The sequence below is a fragment of the Galeopterus variegatus genome, unplaced genomic scaffold (genome assembly GCF_000696425.1).
Source record: "Galeopterus variegatus unplaced genomic scaffold, G_variegatus-3.0.2 Scaffold728, whole genome shotgun sequence".
In the NCBI taxonomy this organism is placed as follows: domain Eukaryota; kingdom Metazoa; phylum Chordata; class Mammalia; order Dermoptera; family Cynocephalidae; genus Galeopterus; species Galeopterus variegatus.
In genome coordinates, this window is record NW_007726839.1 from 298,780 (window position 1) to 316,760 (window position 17,981).

The window sequence follows — 17,981 nt, forward strand, 5'->3', positions numbered from 1 at the left end:
AGGGGGCGGGGCCTCGGGGCGGGGCCCCGGGAGGGCGGGGCGGGGCGGCGTCCCGGGAGCCTAGGTACTTAGGCGGCGCCCGCCGCGCCGAGCATCCCGCCCGCCGGCCCCCGCAGCCCTCGGGCCCGCTGACTTCTTTGTGTTCTGTTTCCGCCCCGCGCCTCGACTCCGCAGGACCGGTTCGTTCTTCTACGGGCTATAAAAAGGCAGAGGATGAGATGTCCCGGGCCACGTCTGTTGGAGACCAGCTGGAGGCACCCGCCCGCACCATTTACCTCAACCAACCGCATCTCAACAAATTCCGCGACAACCAGATCAGGTAGGAGAAGGCGGTGGAGTCACAGCCGAGTCACAGCAGCTCCTCCTGCTGCCCTGGGCTTCCGAGCCAGCCCCCGCTGCGCCTGCTTCCTCCAGCGCCTGCCACCCCGCCCTCCCCCAGGGCCTGGGGTCCTGTGAACACCGCTTTCACCTTCCTCTCCTTTGCATCTATTCTGTGCCCAGCCTGTCGGTGAGCCCCGAGGAGTTTTTATTCTAATGTCACCGAGGAAAATGAGCTCTCCCTGGGCTCCCTTCCAAGAATCCCCCCTAGTCTTGTTTTAAGCCAATTGGTAGCTCTCCTTAGCAATCTGCAGGCCGTCATGGAGGAAGGGAATGCTTTATAAGGGAATCTCACAGGTCACAAGGACTCACATTCAATTATAAATGGTCCATGACGTTTGTTAGGAGGTCCTTATTTCTTGGGAAACTTTGCCCAGAGTTAGCAGAAAGATGGACGGAAGGTACATTTAAATGTCTGCTTTTTGCTGGCTGCTATGTCAGATGCCTTAGCTGTGCTAGCTTAACGAATCTTCATAACCTCTTGAAGCAGGTGTTATTACCTCCAGATCAGGAAACTGAAATACAAAGATGCTGGATAATGGACCTATGGTCAAATGGCTACCAAATGGCAGAGCTGGAAACAACCTGGCCCATCTGACTGCTGAGTTCAGATTCTTTCTGCTTTGCAGAGCTAGTTTGTTATTGTTAGTACACTTTCAAATTTCATTAAACTTGCAGGCGTAGACAGCTTTATATCTTGGTGTGACTTCAGAGGACATAGTTTTGTGAGCTGCTCAGGTGTAGAGAAATACGGTGATTGATCAGGTTACACATAGATTACCAACAAACCTGAATTCCAATCCACTGTTCTTTCTTGAAAGCACTAACTAAAACTTCGTTGTTGTTATATGTTTAAGTATGTCATTCACTACTTCACTAACATTAGTATACGTTGCTTAGCTTGACATCTTTATTTAGAAAGGTCTGTCTGTTGGACGTTATTATACTTGATAGGATTTGGGGCAGAATAATGGTGCATATTATGTGAATGTGATACCTTCATTTACTGAGGAAGTGTTAGATTATGCTGGCTTTATTTCAGATTTTAAGCGTGGCCATTGGGCAGCTTAGAAGAATAGTTGAGTCCCCATTCCAGAATGAGTGGTCTTGGTTTAAGATACAGAGCATCAACCACATGAATGACCACTTCACAAACTAGGGTGGCTCTACTTAAAAAGACAGATAACAAGTGCTTGGCAAGGATGTAGAGAAAATGGAGCCCTCATACTTCGCTTATGGGAATGAAAAATGATGCAGCTGCTTTGGAAATAGTTTGGTAGTTCTTTAAAAGGGTCAGTGTAAAGTTACATATGACGCAGCAATTCCATGCCTAGAGAAATGAAAACATGTCCACATGAAAACTTGTACACAAATGTTCACAGCAGGATTATTCATAATAGTCAAAAAGTGGAAAGACTCCAAATATCCATCAACTGGTGAATGAATAAATGTGGTATATCTATACAGTGGAAAATTATTCAGCGTGATTCATACAGTGGAATATTACTCAAAAAAGAACAAAATATGGATACATGCTTCAACATGGACGAACCTTGAAAACATGCTAAGTGAAAAAAGCCAGAACAAAAGGTCTCATATGATTCCATTTGTATGAAATAGCCAGAAGAGGCAAATCTATAGAGACTTAAGGTAGATTAGTGGTTCCTAGGGGTGGGGCAGGGGGAAAGGGTTGGTGGAAATGGGGAAATGGGGGTTAATGTGCATAGGGTTTCATTTTGGGGTGATAGTTGCACAACTCTGTGAATATACCTAAACCATTTGGGATCCTGCACTGCTAATGCACATAGATTCCTTTCTTCACACCTTCTCATATGCATTTCTACTGAATTACTTTTAAAAAGATAAAGATTATTGTTAAAAAGATATGTGCTGTATAAGGATATGGGAATTGAAGAGTTACTTTTCTTTTTAAACTTCAGTATGTTTTCAAGTAGTATTTTTGCTTAGTTCCTTTTAATTTCTTAAGTTTGGTGTCCATTTGTGTATGCTTAAGGCTGAGAAAAAAGTAGGGGTTTTTGTCTTTTTTTAAAATTCTCTAGTTTCTATGGAAGGTGAAGATTTTTAAAAGATTTGGTAATGGAGCCTCACAGCTGCTATGTCATCAAGACTGAAAGCTGACCTTTGAGACTGATTTTATTATTAGAGGGATTCTAAGTGTCCACCTGTTGTACAGTTTAATTTGTACTTTTTTTAGGGGGGGAGGAGTAAGTATGGGAATGTACAGTCTGTTGGCTTGGAATAAAGTAGGCAGAGACTAGCTATTTTCTCTGTTTAAAGCTTTGTGTAAGTGTTGAAATATATCATATTAAATTTGAAATTCATACAGTTTCTGAGTTCATGGCTTACAGGGTGAGCATCAGTTTCCAAATGCACTGAATAGGGTCTAGGAAATTAAAATGTGGCCCTCGATGTTCCATGAAATGGTCTTTGAGTATTTGATTCACCTCCACTATGTGTTTAGACAGGAATTGCTAATGGTTATCAGTGACCTGTTCATTAAGGGATTGCTTACAAAGCATCTTAACATTATAGTTTAAGGATTTTACAAAACATTAGGCCATGTTATTTTAGCACTTTAATGTTGGTAAAGTCAAGTTTTATAAAAAATGTTTATTTTTAAAAAATAAGGCTTTTATTTTGGCCATGAATGTTTCCTATTCAAATGAAAGGTTTCATGGAAGAGAGTTGATAATGAATTTCTTTTTCTTAATTTTTCTTGAGAAAATGTTAATGGTTTTTCTTAGAGGTAAGGGAATAGAGGGTTTATGCCACTTGGCTTCTAACTGAGCTTTTTGAGAAGAAGAGACCTTGTGGGACGAATGAGGCTTGTGCTAGTCTGCGGAATCAGGGATATCTGATTTACTTGCATATTGCACACCTCAGGAGGCCTGCCCTCTCAGGAACAGAGTTCTCCCACTTATTTTCCCCCACCCCAAGTCGTGTTTTGCTTGGAACCTGTTGGATCATGGCAGTCGCTTTGTGCTTTCCTCTATGGGCAACTGGCATTTTGACTTCAGGACAGGGATTGGAGTTTGGCACCGAGGGAAGGAGATTGTTGCTGGGCATCAGGGGAGGTTGCTGAGCGCCAACACGGTACAATTCAGGTCCGGGATTGCATGGTCCAGAGTTAACATTTGAAACTGGTGTGATTAAAGAGGGAGATTGTTGCTGGGCATCAGGGGAGGTTGCTGAGCGCCAACACGATACAATTCAGGTCCGGGATTGCATGGTCCAGAGTTAACATTTGAAACTGGTGTGATTAAAGAAAGAGGCTGCGTGGAGGGGGGAAGGACTATAGAGCAGGAACGGGAAGGTCATCCCTGGGGTTAACTGTGGCTTGGCCCCCCAGGGGAGTGCACTACATGGGAACTCCAAATTCTGGGCAATTTCTTGAATTTTTGGGAGGAACTGTGCGGTGTGCTTGGATGTCTCGCCAAACCTTGTTCTTGTTCTTGACCCTGAACATAACACCATGTTTGATCTGGTTTTCCATTACTGAACTTTTCCATTATTGGAGCCAATGAATGTGAAGTGTCATAATGATGGCGAATTATGAAGTAGTCTTTTTCTTCTAGTCATTGATTTTCTAGGGCTTTAACTATGAGGACAATAACTTTCTTTACCCCCCAAAAATGAGTAGTCATTAATGGTATATTGCAGTGTTCATATAAGTACGTGGGATTGTGTATGTGTCTACCTAACAAGATCCACTTTTTTCCTGAGTTGTACAATCTGCTTTAACTATGAGGACAATAACTTTCTTTACCCCCTAAAAATGAGTAGTCATTAATGGTATATTGCAGTGTTCATATACGTACGTGGGATTGTGTATGTGTCTACCTAACAAGATCCACTTTTTTCCTGAGTTGTACAATCATATCTCCTTTTTTTTTTTTTTTTTTGTCTTTTTTTTCGTGACCGGTGAGGGGATCGCAACCCTTGGTGTGGTGTTGCCCACACTGCGCTTGAGCGCACCGGCCATCTGAACCCGCGACGGGAGCGTTGCTGCGCTCCCAGCGCCGCACTCTCCCGAGTGCGCCACGGGCTTGGCCCATATCTCCTTTTAAATGTTTCAAATGGTTGAATGTATTATTCAGCCACCGGCCATCTGAACCTGCGGCGGGAGCGTTGCTGCGCTCCCAGCGCCGCACTCTCCCGAGTGTGCCACGGGCTTGGCCCATATCTCCTTTTAAATGTTTCAAATGGTTGAATGTATTATTCAGCCATCTAAAGTGTACAATTCAGGTTTTTAGTATGTTCACAGAATTGTACAACCATCATCACAGTCAGTTTTAGAATACTTTTTATCACCAGGAGAACACCCAAAGCCTTTAGCTAGCACCCTGTATCCCTTCTTCCCCCCAGCCCTAAGCAACTACTAATCTACTTGATATCTCTATAGATTTCCCGGTACTGGACATTTCATACGAATGGTGTCACATCTTTTAAGTGTATTAAGTGCTTACCAAAACCTGCTATTTAGAGGAACCTAGTGGTGAATCTTTAATTTTGTGCATCTAAATTTTCAAAAATATAAAGTTAAAATATATTTTTCCCCAGAAAATATCTTGAAATAATTTGCTGATCAGAGGAATGAGCACTATTTATAACATCATGATCAGACATAGGCAGTCTTTCTATGTGATTATCAGCATGCTATTTGACATAGTGAATTTCAAAGCTGTAAGGCAGTTTTCTTCAATGTTTGAAATGAGGTCTTCAGAGCAAGTTCAGAATATTTACAGACACTCGGTTTTGAATGACTCATTCATTTCAGGCGGGCGTTTTAGCTAGCAAAAAATCCTCACTAAAGCAATACCTTGAGCTTTGTGTGGTTACTGCATTCCTTCAGATTGCTTTGTTCTACAGGAAGATTTCTTTATATAAATATTTTGTTGACTTTGCCAAGGTAAGTTTAAAATAGAATATTACCTTTACGGAAAATGGAATTGGGCACCGTGTGCTAGGTTTGTACAGGATCGTTGTTTTGTAATATTATGCGGGGATCCTCATGTCTGAGAGGACATTTTTCTCCTAAAGAATGGAGAGAACAAAGTCATCTTCAATAACCAGTTTGAATATGAATAGTGGGTATAGATGATATATATGGTACTCGTTCCAATGTCATTGAGACTGTGAGGAGGAGTGATTCTCTTCTAAATGTTTTAAAGCTGCAGAATTTAGGTAGGATCTGTCTGGTGTTAATGCTTAAGTTGCTTACAGCCTAATAAAGAAGCAATACCAAGGTCCTGGTGAGAATCAAAACTTCCCTTTGATTCATGTAAAGATGATTGTCCTAAAAAACCAAGGTTTACATCTCTCTGATCTGAGATAACTGTCCTTGTCTAATTTGGCAAAGGTAAAAGTATATAAAAATTCCTTATGAAGAGTAATTGCTCTCAGTATCTACCTACCTTAAAATATCCTCACGATTTTCCTTCTGTGTACGCTGTTTTTAACTTAGATGCAGATATACTTGTTAATCTCCAAGCCAGCAGCTATGTTTTCTGAACATGAACATCACAACATATTGTGATCCTTATTTTATACATACCAGTAGTGACTAATACCATAGTAGAGTCTTGTAATTAGAACTGTCATCAGGTTTACACCCTGGACAAGGCTTTTGAGGCATCCTGCAGATGAATGTGCTGAAATTGGGGGACCATTGACACCATGTAATTCATATAACCATTGAATGTGTGAACTTTCTTGAGGAGTATTTTTAGAAACAGAAAAGCATGTCAGGCTTGGGCCGGTTTTGTATTTGATGTTTCTAAGGAAACAGCAAATGTCTAGGAGAACAGACTTTTCACGGTGATTTCTTTATCAAGTTGACCCTTGTGGGGGTGGTTATGGAACAGTTTGAATTTGACCAAAGAAACATCCATGCCATTTCCATTTTTAAAAATAGATAAAGGCATTTGGTTTGAGAATTTGGGTCAGTAACTTATTTCCTTTTTCCCCTCTCCCTAAATTCTATTAATGCTTGTAGTCTTCTGTGAACTGGGGAGCATTTCCGATTCTTACTGGTAAAAAGAATTAAGCATCAAGATTTGTGAGAGAAAAGTCAAAATTTAACCAGAACTGGAGGAGAGTAAGGAGACAGGACAACTAAATGATGTATGGGTCCGTGAGTTGGATCCCAGAACAGACAAAGTACATTGGTTGAAAAACTCATGAACCTTTAATGAAGTCTGTGGTTGGCTAGGCATGTGCCAGTGGTACCCTCCTAGTTCTGGTGAAACATTCCAGGAAACTGGGTGAAGAGTAGATGGCAACTCTTACTATTTTTGCAACTCTTCTGTGAGTTTCCATCTTTCTGAACATAAAAAATATCTTAAAATTAATCATAAGTATCTGGGAGAGTAGGAACTAAATGCTAAACTCTTGTCTGTCAAAGACTTTGGCAAATGTTTGGGTCTTTTAATGGAAACAGATATGATTTTGAATGAATAATGGTCAGAGGAAACAAGGACCAATATCTTCATGTTTGTTGGGCTAAGTACATGGGAGAACGTTCACTCCCTGGGTGCCAAAGAACATTCCCTAGGCTCACAAACACTTAGCCTTTGTTTGCCTGACATCTGATCTAGTGGCATAGAAGTTGAAAAGCAGGTAGCAAAGTGGACTGCGGGAAATTCTGTTTTTGCACCAAGTGCAGTCGTGTGAGCTTCTGTGTTAGATGCTGTCTAGAAAGTAGCATCTAAGTGTTTGTTCTCCTACTTATGGCTGAGTCACTTGACAGACAGCAGAAGCTTATTCAGAAATGCCCATCAGCAGCCCTTTCAAGAGGGACAATGCTTAGAGAGAACAAAAGGAGAGGACTGACCATTGTTGGGATGCAGGGATTTTTACAAAGAAATTTCTCGAAATCCGTGAGGTTGGGTTTGATTATTTAAATGCTGACCCATTCTTTTCTCTTAAATGAAAGCCAGCTCTTCAAAACTTAAATCATGGGTTTTCTTTTTTCTTTAGCTACCCTTGCTATTTTATATCAGATGTAGTTTAAAATGATTTGGGTTGAGGGTGAGATATTACTGGTCATTCTGATGGATTATTCTGTATATCTTCAGTATTTGGTACATTTGCCATCATTCGAAAGGCTAGTGGAGCTTTCAGGCTTGTCTGGGAGAAGACATCGGCTTGAGAGTGGACTGAGCTCTATCACCTAAATTCTCTGTCTGCATCAGTGGTCTCCAAGGTTTTTTATCACATGCCCCATTAGTAAAACTTTTTAGCATGACCTTTAACCTTTCATGTATATTTATTTATTTAAATAAATAATGTAATTTAATGTAAATTTAAGCATCTGTATACATGCACTGTCATCATTAGTTATTACCTCAAGACTCAATGTGTATTTACCAAGATTCTCAGTTAAGAATTGTGGTTGTAAGTACATATTGTTAATAAACTTTTTCACTATTTTGAATATTTCTGGCTGACTTATCAGAATTGATGAAATTAGCCTAATGTTCAACCTCGTAAAATGGGTGAAGAGCTTTTGTTAGGAACGACGTGTCAGTTCTGTGGTCTTTCATTTGCTTGTACTTGCGTCGTTAGTATCATTTTCAGTCTGTGGTTGCATTGCATGATTCTTCAGCTACTCATTCTTTTTTGGAGGGCTAGTGTAGTCGAAGTCAGGTAAAGCAGTCCATAAATTCACCTAGCTGGGACACTCAAAATGAAATATGTAGTAGTAAGAGGCGAGTCAGCTGGGAAGGGCACCACTGTTCACCCTGAATTAGCCAGCTCAGGCTGCCAAAGCAAGACACCGTAGACTGGGTGGCTTAGGCAAGGCTGGAAGTCCAAGGTCAGGGTGCCAGCATGGTCAGGTTCTGCTGAGGGTGCTCTTCCTGGCTTGCAGATGGCTGCCTTTTTGGTGTGTCCTCCCAGGAAAGACAGAGAGAGAGAGATACCAAGGGTGAGCTCACGAGGTCCCCACCGTCATGAATTCATCTAATCCTAATAATCTCCTAAAGGTCCCAACTCCGAATCCCATCATATTGGGAGTTAGGGGTTCAACATACGAATTTTGAGGGGGGGGCATAATTCAGTCCATAGTAGCTCTCCCCGCATGAGAGAGCTTCCCCTCCAGCCACTTACGTAGGACCGTGTGGAGCAGCAGTGTCAGTCCATCCAATAAGTGTTATAAAGCTTAATTTTCTGGAGGTATATATCAATATGAGTGCCGACAACTTCTTGCCAGGCCCCATTTGGAGCCAGCTGTTTAAATTCCTGTTGCGTAGGCTGCTGCCTCCTCCTCCTGGTCAGCCCCAGTCTGACTTTTATACTGTAGGCCTCAGCCATGCTTAGACTGATCACAGGTATTTAAGCGAGACTTAAGTACCACTTGCCATCCCGCATTTGGTACGTATGAGGTGAGCATGTCGGCCCCTCTTGCAGAAGCGCTGGGCTGGGATGTGAGCTGCAGCACTACAGGGCTGGGGAGTGACGGAGGGCACAGCTGCTGACGGGTGGCCTGGGAGCTGGCCCTGAAAGGTGAGCAGACGTCAGCCTGAGCTGGGGAGGGGGGGAAGGGACAGGGCATGCCAGGCCCACGGCACAGCATGTGCGAAGGTGCGCAAGAGTGTAACAGCCGAGTGTGTGCCTTTCCAGAAAGACGTGCAAAAAGCAGGGGTGACGGACGCTGTGCTGTGGAAGGCCATGCTGCTGGAGATGAGTTGGCTGTAGCCAGGAAGAGCTGTCACAGAGGTCAGTGACAAAGTTTCACCGCAGTCTCCCCTTATCCACGGTTTTACTTTCTGAGGTTTCAATTACCAGTTACCTATTGTCAACTGCAGTCCAAAAATATTGAAGTATTTTGAGAGAGAGAGAGACAGACCGCATTCAAATAACAGTTATTACAGTATATTGTTAAAATCATTCTATTTTATTATTAGTTATTGTTGTTAATCTCTTACTGTGCCTCGTCTATAAATTAAACTTTATCACAGGTGTATATGTATAGGAGAAAACATCGTGTATGTATAGGGATCAGTACTCTGCACAGTTTCAGGCATCCACTGGGGTATTGGAGCATGTCCCTGAAGATAAGGGGAGACTGCTGCACTTGGGTTTGAGAGTGTTTGGCCTTGGTGTGTGCACACCCATGTGCTCTGCGTTTAGAAGCACCATAGACTGCTGTCATTGTTAGGGAGAGGTGCGAGGCGGTAGCACTGGAGGGGGGATGTTAGAAGTGGGGTTGTAAGTGGACAGAGAAATAGACAAGGATGATTTCTAGGGTTGCATATTTAATGAAGGGGAAGGTATTAAGTCTGTTGTTTCTCATGCTCCTGAGTTTTGTTTTGAACTGTTTTGAACAGTGGATTGGGGCCAGATGATTGGCCTCATGATAGCAGGAAACCCCACTTTACCTCAGTGTTAGACTTTCCCAGGGGATCCGAGGTTCGTGGGGTGACCTCTGTCGGCTGTGTCGTGAAGGAGTATGGCCTGTCTTGTCTCCTTCTTACAGCAAGGTGGGGGCGGCACTGCGTCTCGTGGAGAGACACTCCAACTTTTGACAGATCTTTCCCTCCCTCTAGGTAGGTTTGACGTCAAGTTACTCTATTTAAGTCGATAGGAACTAGAGTAACGTCAGCCATATGGCATGTAATAGTTAGATGAAGCTGTGTCTACAGCGCACACGGCACCGGACGCATCGCACAGGAGCTCAGCGTGGCACTCACTGTCGCTGACATTGTTCTTTCTTTGCATTCATGTGCTCCCTAATTCTTTTTTTTTTTTTCCTTTTTGTCTTTTTCTTTCGTGGCCGGCAACGGATCGCAACCCTCAGTGTCGCGCCCGTACCGGACCGGGACTGGCAACGGGATTGCAACCCTCGGTGTTGCCCCCGCACCTCGCTCAGCCAGTGAGCGGCCGGTCTGTATGTGGGATCCGAACCCTTGGTGGGAGCGCCACCGCGCTTCCCAAGCGGTGCACTGTAGCAGTGCGCCACCGGGCCGGCCCCTCCCTAATTCTTTTTAACCAAAGCAATCAATCAATAAGCTGTAACTGGGAGAAAAGGAAAGTGGACTTGAGTATGACTCTGTGCAAGGGAAATAGGTTGCCGGAGAATGAATGTGCAGGCTACAGAATAACAAGGTAAATTTTGGGTGTCAGGGTCTCTCATGTATATTTTTTTCTAGCCCGCAACTGTTACAAGCCAGCAGGCTGCACCGAGAGCATGAGACAGGTAGGTCTCAGATGTGCTTGAGTGTGCATGTGTGAATTGTTGTTAAATCAAGAAATTGGCTTCTCCTTTTGGTGCACTGATAGGAAAAAAGTTGTATATAAATTCACATTACATTCACTGTCACCTTTTGCAAACTAACATCAACTAAGATTCTTTATCATAGAATGGTTAAAACCTTAAACTTGGTCCAAATGGATAACTGGAATTATACTGAATTGTGAATATAAAGTCTGTGTCTTTTGCTGCCCATCCCCTTTTACCCCCGTCCTTGTTTTAGACTGTCATCTTTTTGGCCATTTGGACTCTGCTTTGAGTGTCCCTAAGGGACTTGGCACTATGTATAATATTTAATCTGAACACAGTCCTGCGTGGATTAACAACAGGGACATGTTCTGAGAAATGTGTTATTAGGCGACTTCATCCTTGTGTGGACATCGTGGAGTGTACTTACGCAAACCTAGATGGTCTAGCCACTCCACACCTAGGCGACATGGTCTAGCCTGTTGCTTCTAGGCTGCAAACCTGTACAGCGTGTCACGGTAGTGAATGCCGCAGGCAACTGTAACACAGTGGTAAGTAGTTGTGTACAGAAATGTATCTAAACATAGAAAACATAGAGTAAAAATATCATGTAATCTTATGGGACCACCTTCATATGTGTGGTTCATTGTTGACAGAAATGTTGTCATGTAGCCCATGACTACTTAATCGTAGATTCAGTTATATAGGAATATTCTTTAAATTATTGAATCAAAAAATTATGCTTTCATTTTTATTCCAGTAAAGAGTGGAAGCTTTGAAAGTATTACTTTCTAGTGTCTGAAATGTGTTACCAGGCTCAGCAATTTAAAAATGGAACTCTTTATTTCTGAACAGTAAGGCTATTTGCTGAGTAGTATCATTACTTTGCCAGTATTCCGTCTTTGTTAGAACTGCCTCATATTAATTTTTAATGTTACCTTTACAAATTAGAGGTCATTAATCATTCTAGTGCTGATGTACCAGAGCAAATTAAATGATTTCCTACAGCTACAATGCCGAGGGGAGGCAAACGCTTCGGCTTGTCTCAGTGTCACTGTTTCGCCTGCCAGGGGCCGCGCAGTTTCATCTCCACACCTGCCTCAGTGAAGTCGTCTTCACTGTGTAAACTTAGACATTGCAAGAGAAGCAATTTCTTTTTTTTTTTTTTTTTTTCCTTTTTGTCTTTTTTTTACTGACCGGTAACGGGATCGCAACCCTCAGTGTTGCGCCTGCACCGCGCTCAGCCAGTGAGCGGGAACCGGTCTCCACATGGGATCCGAACCCTCGGCGGGAGCGCCGGCCGGCCTGAGAAGCAATTTCAAGTGCAGCACAAAGTGTGTGTGCGTGTGTGTGTGTGCGTGTGTGTGTGTTCCACAGTTTTCCTCTATACAAAGGTCTTGGCATGGGTTAGCCATATTCCTAAGCTAAACATTGAGGATATTGTAAAGTCTGGGAACTCCAAAGCAAAAAAATATCATGATGGAAGATTCCTACTGATACCTTCACCAGCCTACTTCCATCTTTTTGTATAAATGTGTGCACACACATGCACATACTGCAACTCTTAATGCTTATAATTCATTTGGCCTCGTAGGAACGTCTGCCTCCATGAAGAACATATTAATTTAGCCGGCAAACTATTCCAGCCCATGGTTGCCTGGTATTGAAAATCTTCCCTTCACATTGAGGCTTCTTGTGACTTATGGCTGCACATGAACTGCAGCAGTTGGCTTATAAGCAACAGTAAACATTTTTAGTCACTATAACGAAATATCAATTGTCATATCACATTTGAATTAGTATTCATGAACTGTCATGCAGTTAATAGTGCTCTTAATGTTGAGTGTAATAGTCACAGACGCATTTCTAGAGATGACTTTCTAGTACTGTCCCAGGGAGTGTATATAACCTCCTCATGTGCTGAGCCTTCTGTTGCATCCTTAGGAAAGAGTGAATTTTCTTATTTCAACAAGTTCGTTCATAACTACTTAAATTTACATTGCTCCTATACTCAACAAAAATTTAAACGAGGGTTAGAAAAGGTTTCTATTTTTTGCCCATGAAATTGTACTTGAAAACTCCAAGACTGCATGTTAATATGTAGGAACTTTGAGGAAATGCTGAGAAAGCTGAAGGTTGTCTATCAGCTACTGACAGTCTTGGAATTTCACTATCTGAGGTCCATGTATATTTCTAGTTTCGTGGTCTGTTCGCTAGTATTTTCTTTGGATGGTTCATGGGAGCAATGCAAGCCTCCAGAACATTTTTAAAAAAAAAATTACATGTAATGCACTTAACTAGACAAGAAGCTATTTTTGGTACACTGCTGGTGTTTCTTATAGAGCCAAGTAAGTGTTTTATAGAAGTCCACCTGTGATATTTAAGGAGTTTGGAATAGTGTATTGCTTTATAAGAAAGTTAACTGACTTGGATTTTAAGTCATCATATTTTTCATGAAAATACTGATTTAACATTCTTCATAGCCAAGTATATTTTCTCACATATCAGTTGAAGATAAATTGATTATGCATCATATTTTTTGAATTGCTGCACTAAGAGGGACATCATGAATTTTAATATTTTGAGAAGCTATTATTAGAAAAAATGAATACAGGTATATCTAGTCTTTTTAAAGAAACTTTTAGGCTGTTTACTTTTTGAAATACACTGAGTATTTAAAAACTAGGACAGCATAAATGGAATGTTTATAATACAATGAACAGAGTTGTGGTTAAGTTCTGCAGAAGTGACAGTGATGTAGTAACTTCTAAGATGTATTCTCTGCTTAGTAAATCCTTAAAGATAGTCTCTGATTAAAAAGTGAATTCTTTTGTCTCTAAAACTTTTTTGCCAAATTTTGTGTTCCCCATGAAATTATCAAATGTAATTTTGTGGCATATTTGCAAAATGTTACCCGTGCCGGTATTTACATCCATTAGTCATCTAGGCATGTTTACATTCCCCAGGCTGTCCTGTACCTCTCCTTTCCTGTTGCATGCATATAAAGATAACTTGGTTGGTAAACCACTGATACATAGATCAAGTGTTTTATTTTCAACCTTACTACATTGCATAAGAAAAATCTAGATTCGTCTGATCTGGAGTGTGGCTCTGAATTCTGTTTGAAACTACCACTCTGGGTGATTTACTGAAGGCAGTCCTCATTTATTGTCACTCCACCCCATAGTGCATGTTTCATAGGATTATTGTGAGGATTAAATGGGTTAATATTAATATGTGTAAAGCACTTTTAACAGTGCATAGCTGAGTACTTTATATATTTTGATACTGCTGTTGTTTGCATATTAGATTGTATAGTTGGCAATAACTTGCCCATCAATCTTGGTATGTATCACTTTTTGAGTTAAAAACAATCAGTTTTTCAAGAGCCTTAGTAGAGATTGAAAGGTAATGTGCTAATTGGGTAGGATAAGTGTATTTAAGAATACACTAGAAACATTTTATTTTTGTAGTAACCTGGTTTTGAAGGTTAATTTGAGTATTTGCCTGAGGTTATCATAGAGAACTTTAAATTAAGTGTATAATAGAAAAAACTAGCAGTGTAAATTGTCTTCTTTTTGGAACAGCCAGAGGGAGGGTAATTAGATACAGTAAACAGGATAAAACACAACTGGTATGTAAGCCTTGCTGAATGACCTTTAGTCAATTGCATGGTTTCTCTGAGCTGAGTTTCCTCCTTTGTTAGATGGGAAGCTTGCTGTGAGGCTAAGTGAATTACAGATGTGAAAATCCGCCATAGAGACTGTATATCCCATCCTTCATGGCAGGTTGGATAGGCCTAGCGCTTTTTTTCTTTTTAATTGTGGTAAAATATGCTTAAAATGTACTATCTTAACTTTTTAGGTGTATAGTTCAATAGTGGTGTACATTCACAGTGCTGTGTATCCCATCTCCAGAAATCTTTTCATTTTGAAAAACTGAAACTTTGTACCCATTAAACAACTCCCCACTCCCTCTGCCCTCCACCCCACCCCTGGCAACCACTGTTTTATTTCTGTCTTTGTGAATTTGACTGTTCTAGATTCCTCATGTAATGGTCTATTCCTCTTTGAAATAGTAATACTCCCCCATTGTAAGGAATTTCAGTACTCTAGCACGTGGTCACTTTTCTATGGCATTTCTGTCCCTTACTTTTTCTACACTGTATCTTATGTCTTGCCGCGTATCACGGTAAGCACCACGCTTTGAAAAATAGGTATAAAAGTTTAAAGGAAATTCAGATGACCCCCTCCTGCATTCTGCAGTGCAGTTGACTTCAGTCTTCCCATCTCCCTGACGATTCCGCCATGTATGCTGGGATGCGCCAGGACCAGCATGGAGAACTAGAGGGCCAAGAAGGGGCGTGGGTTTGGGTACAGGGTTTTAAACAGGTCTGCTTTTTGTTAAGCAAATTATTTTTACTGCACTGGTACTGGTTCAGTCTCTCATGTCTCCACTTCTGATGGGACCCCCTGCCTCTACGCCCACTTCCCTTCTGTCTCCTCTGTGGCTGGTGGTTATAACTGTGAGGTGCTGCGATTCTCCCTGCTCAGGGACCCTTGCTACTTCTGGTTTGTCTCCAGTAAGATATACAGTGCCACTCTCATTCTGTCCTTGGCTTACGGGTCCGTCTGCCCACGATCCTTGTCTTCCTGTGTTCTGGCTGCAGCCTTGAATCGCGGTACTTCCCCTAGAATGTGTTCTCCATCCCTCCTCGAGCTTCTCCTCCTCCTGAGCTCTGGCCCTTAGGCCCAGGTCGCGGGTCTCTTCAGAAGCACGCTCTTGCTCGTCCTCCCTCCACACCCTTTGCAGGCCCAGGCGCCCCCTCTGTGAGCCCCGCTTTCTGCACACTCCTCTGCTGTGGAACTGAGCATACGACATCACCACGTCCATTTTTATGTCTCTGCCACTCCCGCTCTGCTGTGTCGTCCTTGATGACCAAGTCGGCCTGTCTCCCCTTGCACCCTCCCCAGTGCGGGGCACAGTTTCTGGCCGCTGGGAAGTGGAAAGCCTTGGCTGAAGGACTCTGCACTGCAGGTGAAGGTCCGAGTTGTTCAGAAGATAGGAATTGGCTTAACACATTCTTCTAAGATTTCTCTTCACACTTAATTGCTTATTGAACAAAGTAGAACCGCCGTGGTAAAATGCAGTTACTTTAGCTGCAGAAATTGATGTATCTTGTGGTTTTGATGTTGTGCTTTCATATAGAAACTCCTAAAAGGGGGCCACGGAGTTGAATGCTTTTAATGTGGAAGCTTCAGATTTAACAGATTGATGTCTCCCCTCAAATGCGAGCACACTTGGGATTTAATGTGATAGCTGGCATCTGTAGTCATTTATATCAGTTGGGATTTAAAATTTGTTCATTTCACAAATTTATTGTTAGTATTGGGTACACACTAGTCACTGTGCTTGGTGTTGGGGACACGGTGGTGGGAAAACAAGGGCTCCACCTTCGTGGTTCTGACCTTCTCGTTGCTCTTTAGCTTTTTGGGTGGGTTTGAATGAGGATGATGACATCGAGACACTTGTATTGAATTGTCTGTTCCCATGGCTAAGTTTGTTGGCCTCTTGTTTCCTTTCTGATTTTTGGCCCATATCCTTAATCTTTTTTTTTTTTTTTTCCTTTTTGTCTTTTTTCGTGACCGGCAACGGATCGCAACCCTCAGTGTCGCGCCTGTACCGGACAGGGACCGGCAACGGGATCGCAACCCTCGGTGTTGCGCCCGCACCTCGCTCAGCCAGTGAGCGGCCGGTCTGTATGTGGGATCCAAACCCTCGGCGGGAGCGCCGCTGCGCTCCCAAGTGGCGCACTGTAGCAGTGCGCCACCGGGCTGGCCTTATCCTTAATCTTTTAAAAGAGGAGTTAGGGGAGAGAAAGCTCAGACCAGCCTTCCAGAGTTCCTCCTGGGCCACAGGCTGGCATGTTCCTCATGGGATTGCCCACCTTATACCTTAATTCCCATGGCACTGTCCTCTTGAGCTGTCCTGGGGGAACATGGGCCAGGCACCAGGGCTCCCACACAGTCCTCAAAGAGCGGCAAGAAGCAGTGTCCCCACTGCACGGATGAGGAAGCACGTGGAAGCAGTTAGGGAGCTCATCCAGGTTCCTGCAGTCCCTGCGGACCAAAGACATGCAGGTGTAGGGGAGCGACCTGCCTGGAGGCAGGCACCGAGCCGGAGCCGACAGTACAACCCATGAATAGTCTGGCCACTTTTAGTTATCCCTGTGCACCGTGGTTCTATGCAGCAGCAGCGATAAAGCTCTCCTCCCCGAAAAAGACAGTTCTGCAAAATTGCTGCGATTACTACTTAGTTTTAAAAATCTTACATGTATACATACATAATATATATAATATGTATATGTGTACATATATAATATACACCTATGTATAGATACACACTCATATACATATATAATATATATATGTATAAAATATGCACACATATGCTTCAAATTAGCACATTTTAATTTCTTTTAAATTCTACATGGAACTCAATTAGGAGTGTTCCCAGTTAAACGTCTGGCTGTGAGTGTACATTTTGCGAGCGGGGTCCCAAGAGTTGGGGCATGTTTGGAACTCACTTTGGGCATAGTTCCATGTATCCACCGCCCCAAGGTGCGACATATTCCTAAATTTAAACAGTAGCTATGAAATGCAGTACAGCGTTTGTAAACACTAAGAAAATAGAGCTTGAATTACTTCCATTCTGTCATTTTCTGTGACCCCTCGGAGTTTTGTGTCTAAAATTTAAAACAGCAAAACAGAGTATGAACTATGAGGTGAGATATTTTTGTTTGGTAAGTGCAAATTCTAGTTTGGTAAATTTTTACTAGAGCTAATAGTATTCTTAAAATGGAAGTTTATTCATAATTATTCATTGTTTTAAAATTGAAGACCAAATCAAGAAAGTAAAATGTAACATCAGTGGTATGATTTAGTAGTTGTCTAAATGATACCTTTTTCAGATGTGTTGGTTTTGTTAAATTTCACTTACTAGTTATTCGACAGTTATTGACATAAATATTGTATTAGGCTGTAACCTAATAGGATCAAAGTTCAAACTGTTATGTAGATATAAAGACTGCCGAATAAATAGTTGTGCTTTTCCCCCCCTTTTTGTACTATTATAGTTTTTATTATTTTATTTTATTTTCTGACATGATTAGATACAATTTAATGAAGACAATATTTTTTGTTTCTTCTCTGAATTTTATATGCTTTTTTTTTTTTTTTGTCTTTTTGTCTTTTTTCGTGACCAGCAATGGATCGCAACCCTCAGTGTCGCGCCCGTACCGGACCGGGACCGGCAACGGGATCGCAACCCTCGGCGTTGCCCCCGCTCCTCACAGAGCCAGTGA

At 42.2% G+C, this 17,981-nt stretch overlaps 1 protein-coding gene across 1 annotated transcript in view; it reads left to right on the top strand.

Moving 5' to 3' along the window:
* The first annotated feature begins 179 nt into the window (after window positions 1–179).
* The window catches only part of LOC103589796 (probable phospholipid-transporting ATPase IB), a 50,219-nt gene continuing 32,417 nt past the window's right edge, over window positions 180–17,981 (top strand). The window contains exon 1 of the mRNA XM_008571841.1: window positions 180–319. Coding sequence (XP_008570063.1) covers window positions 219–319 — 101 coding nt within the window. The 5' untranslated portion in view covers window positions 180–218. The remainder of the gene's footprint in view (window positions 320–17,981) is intronic.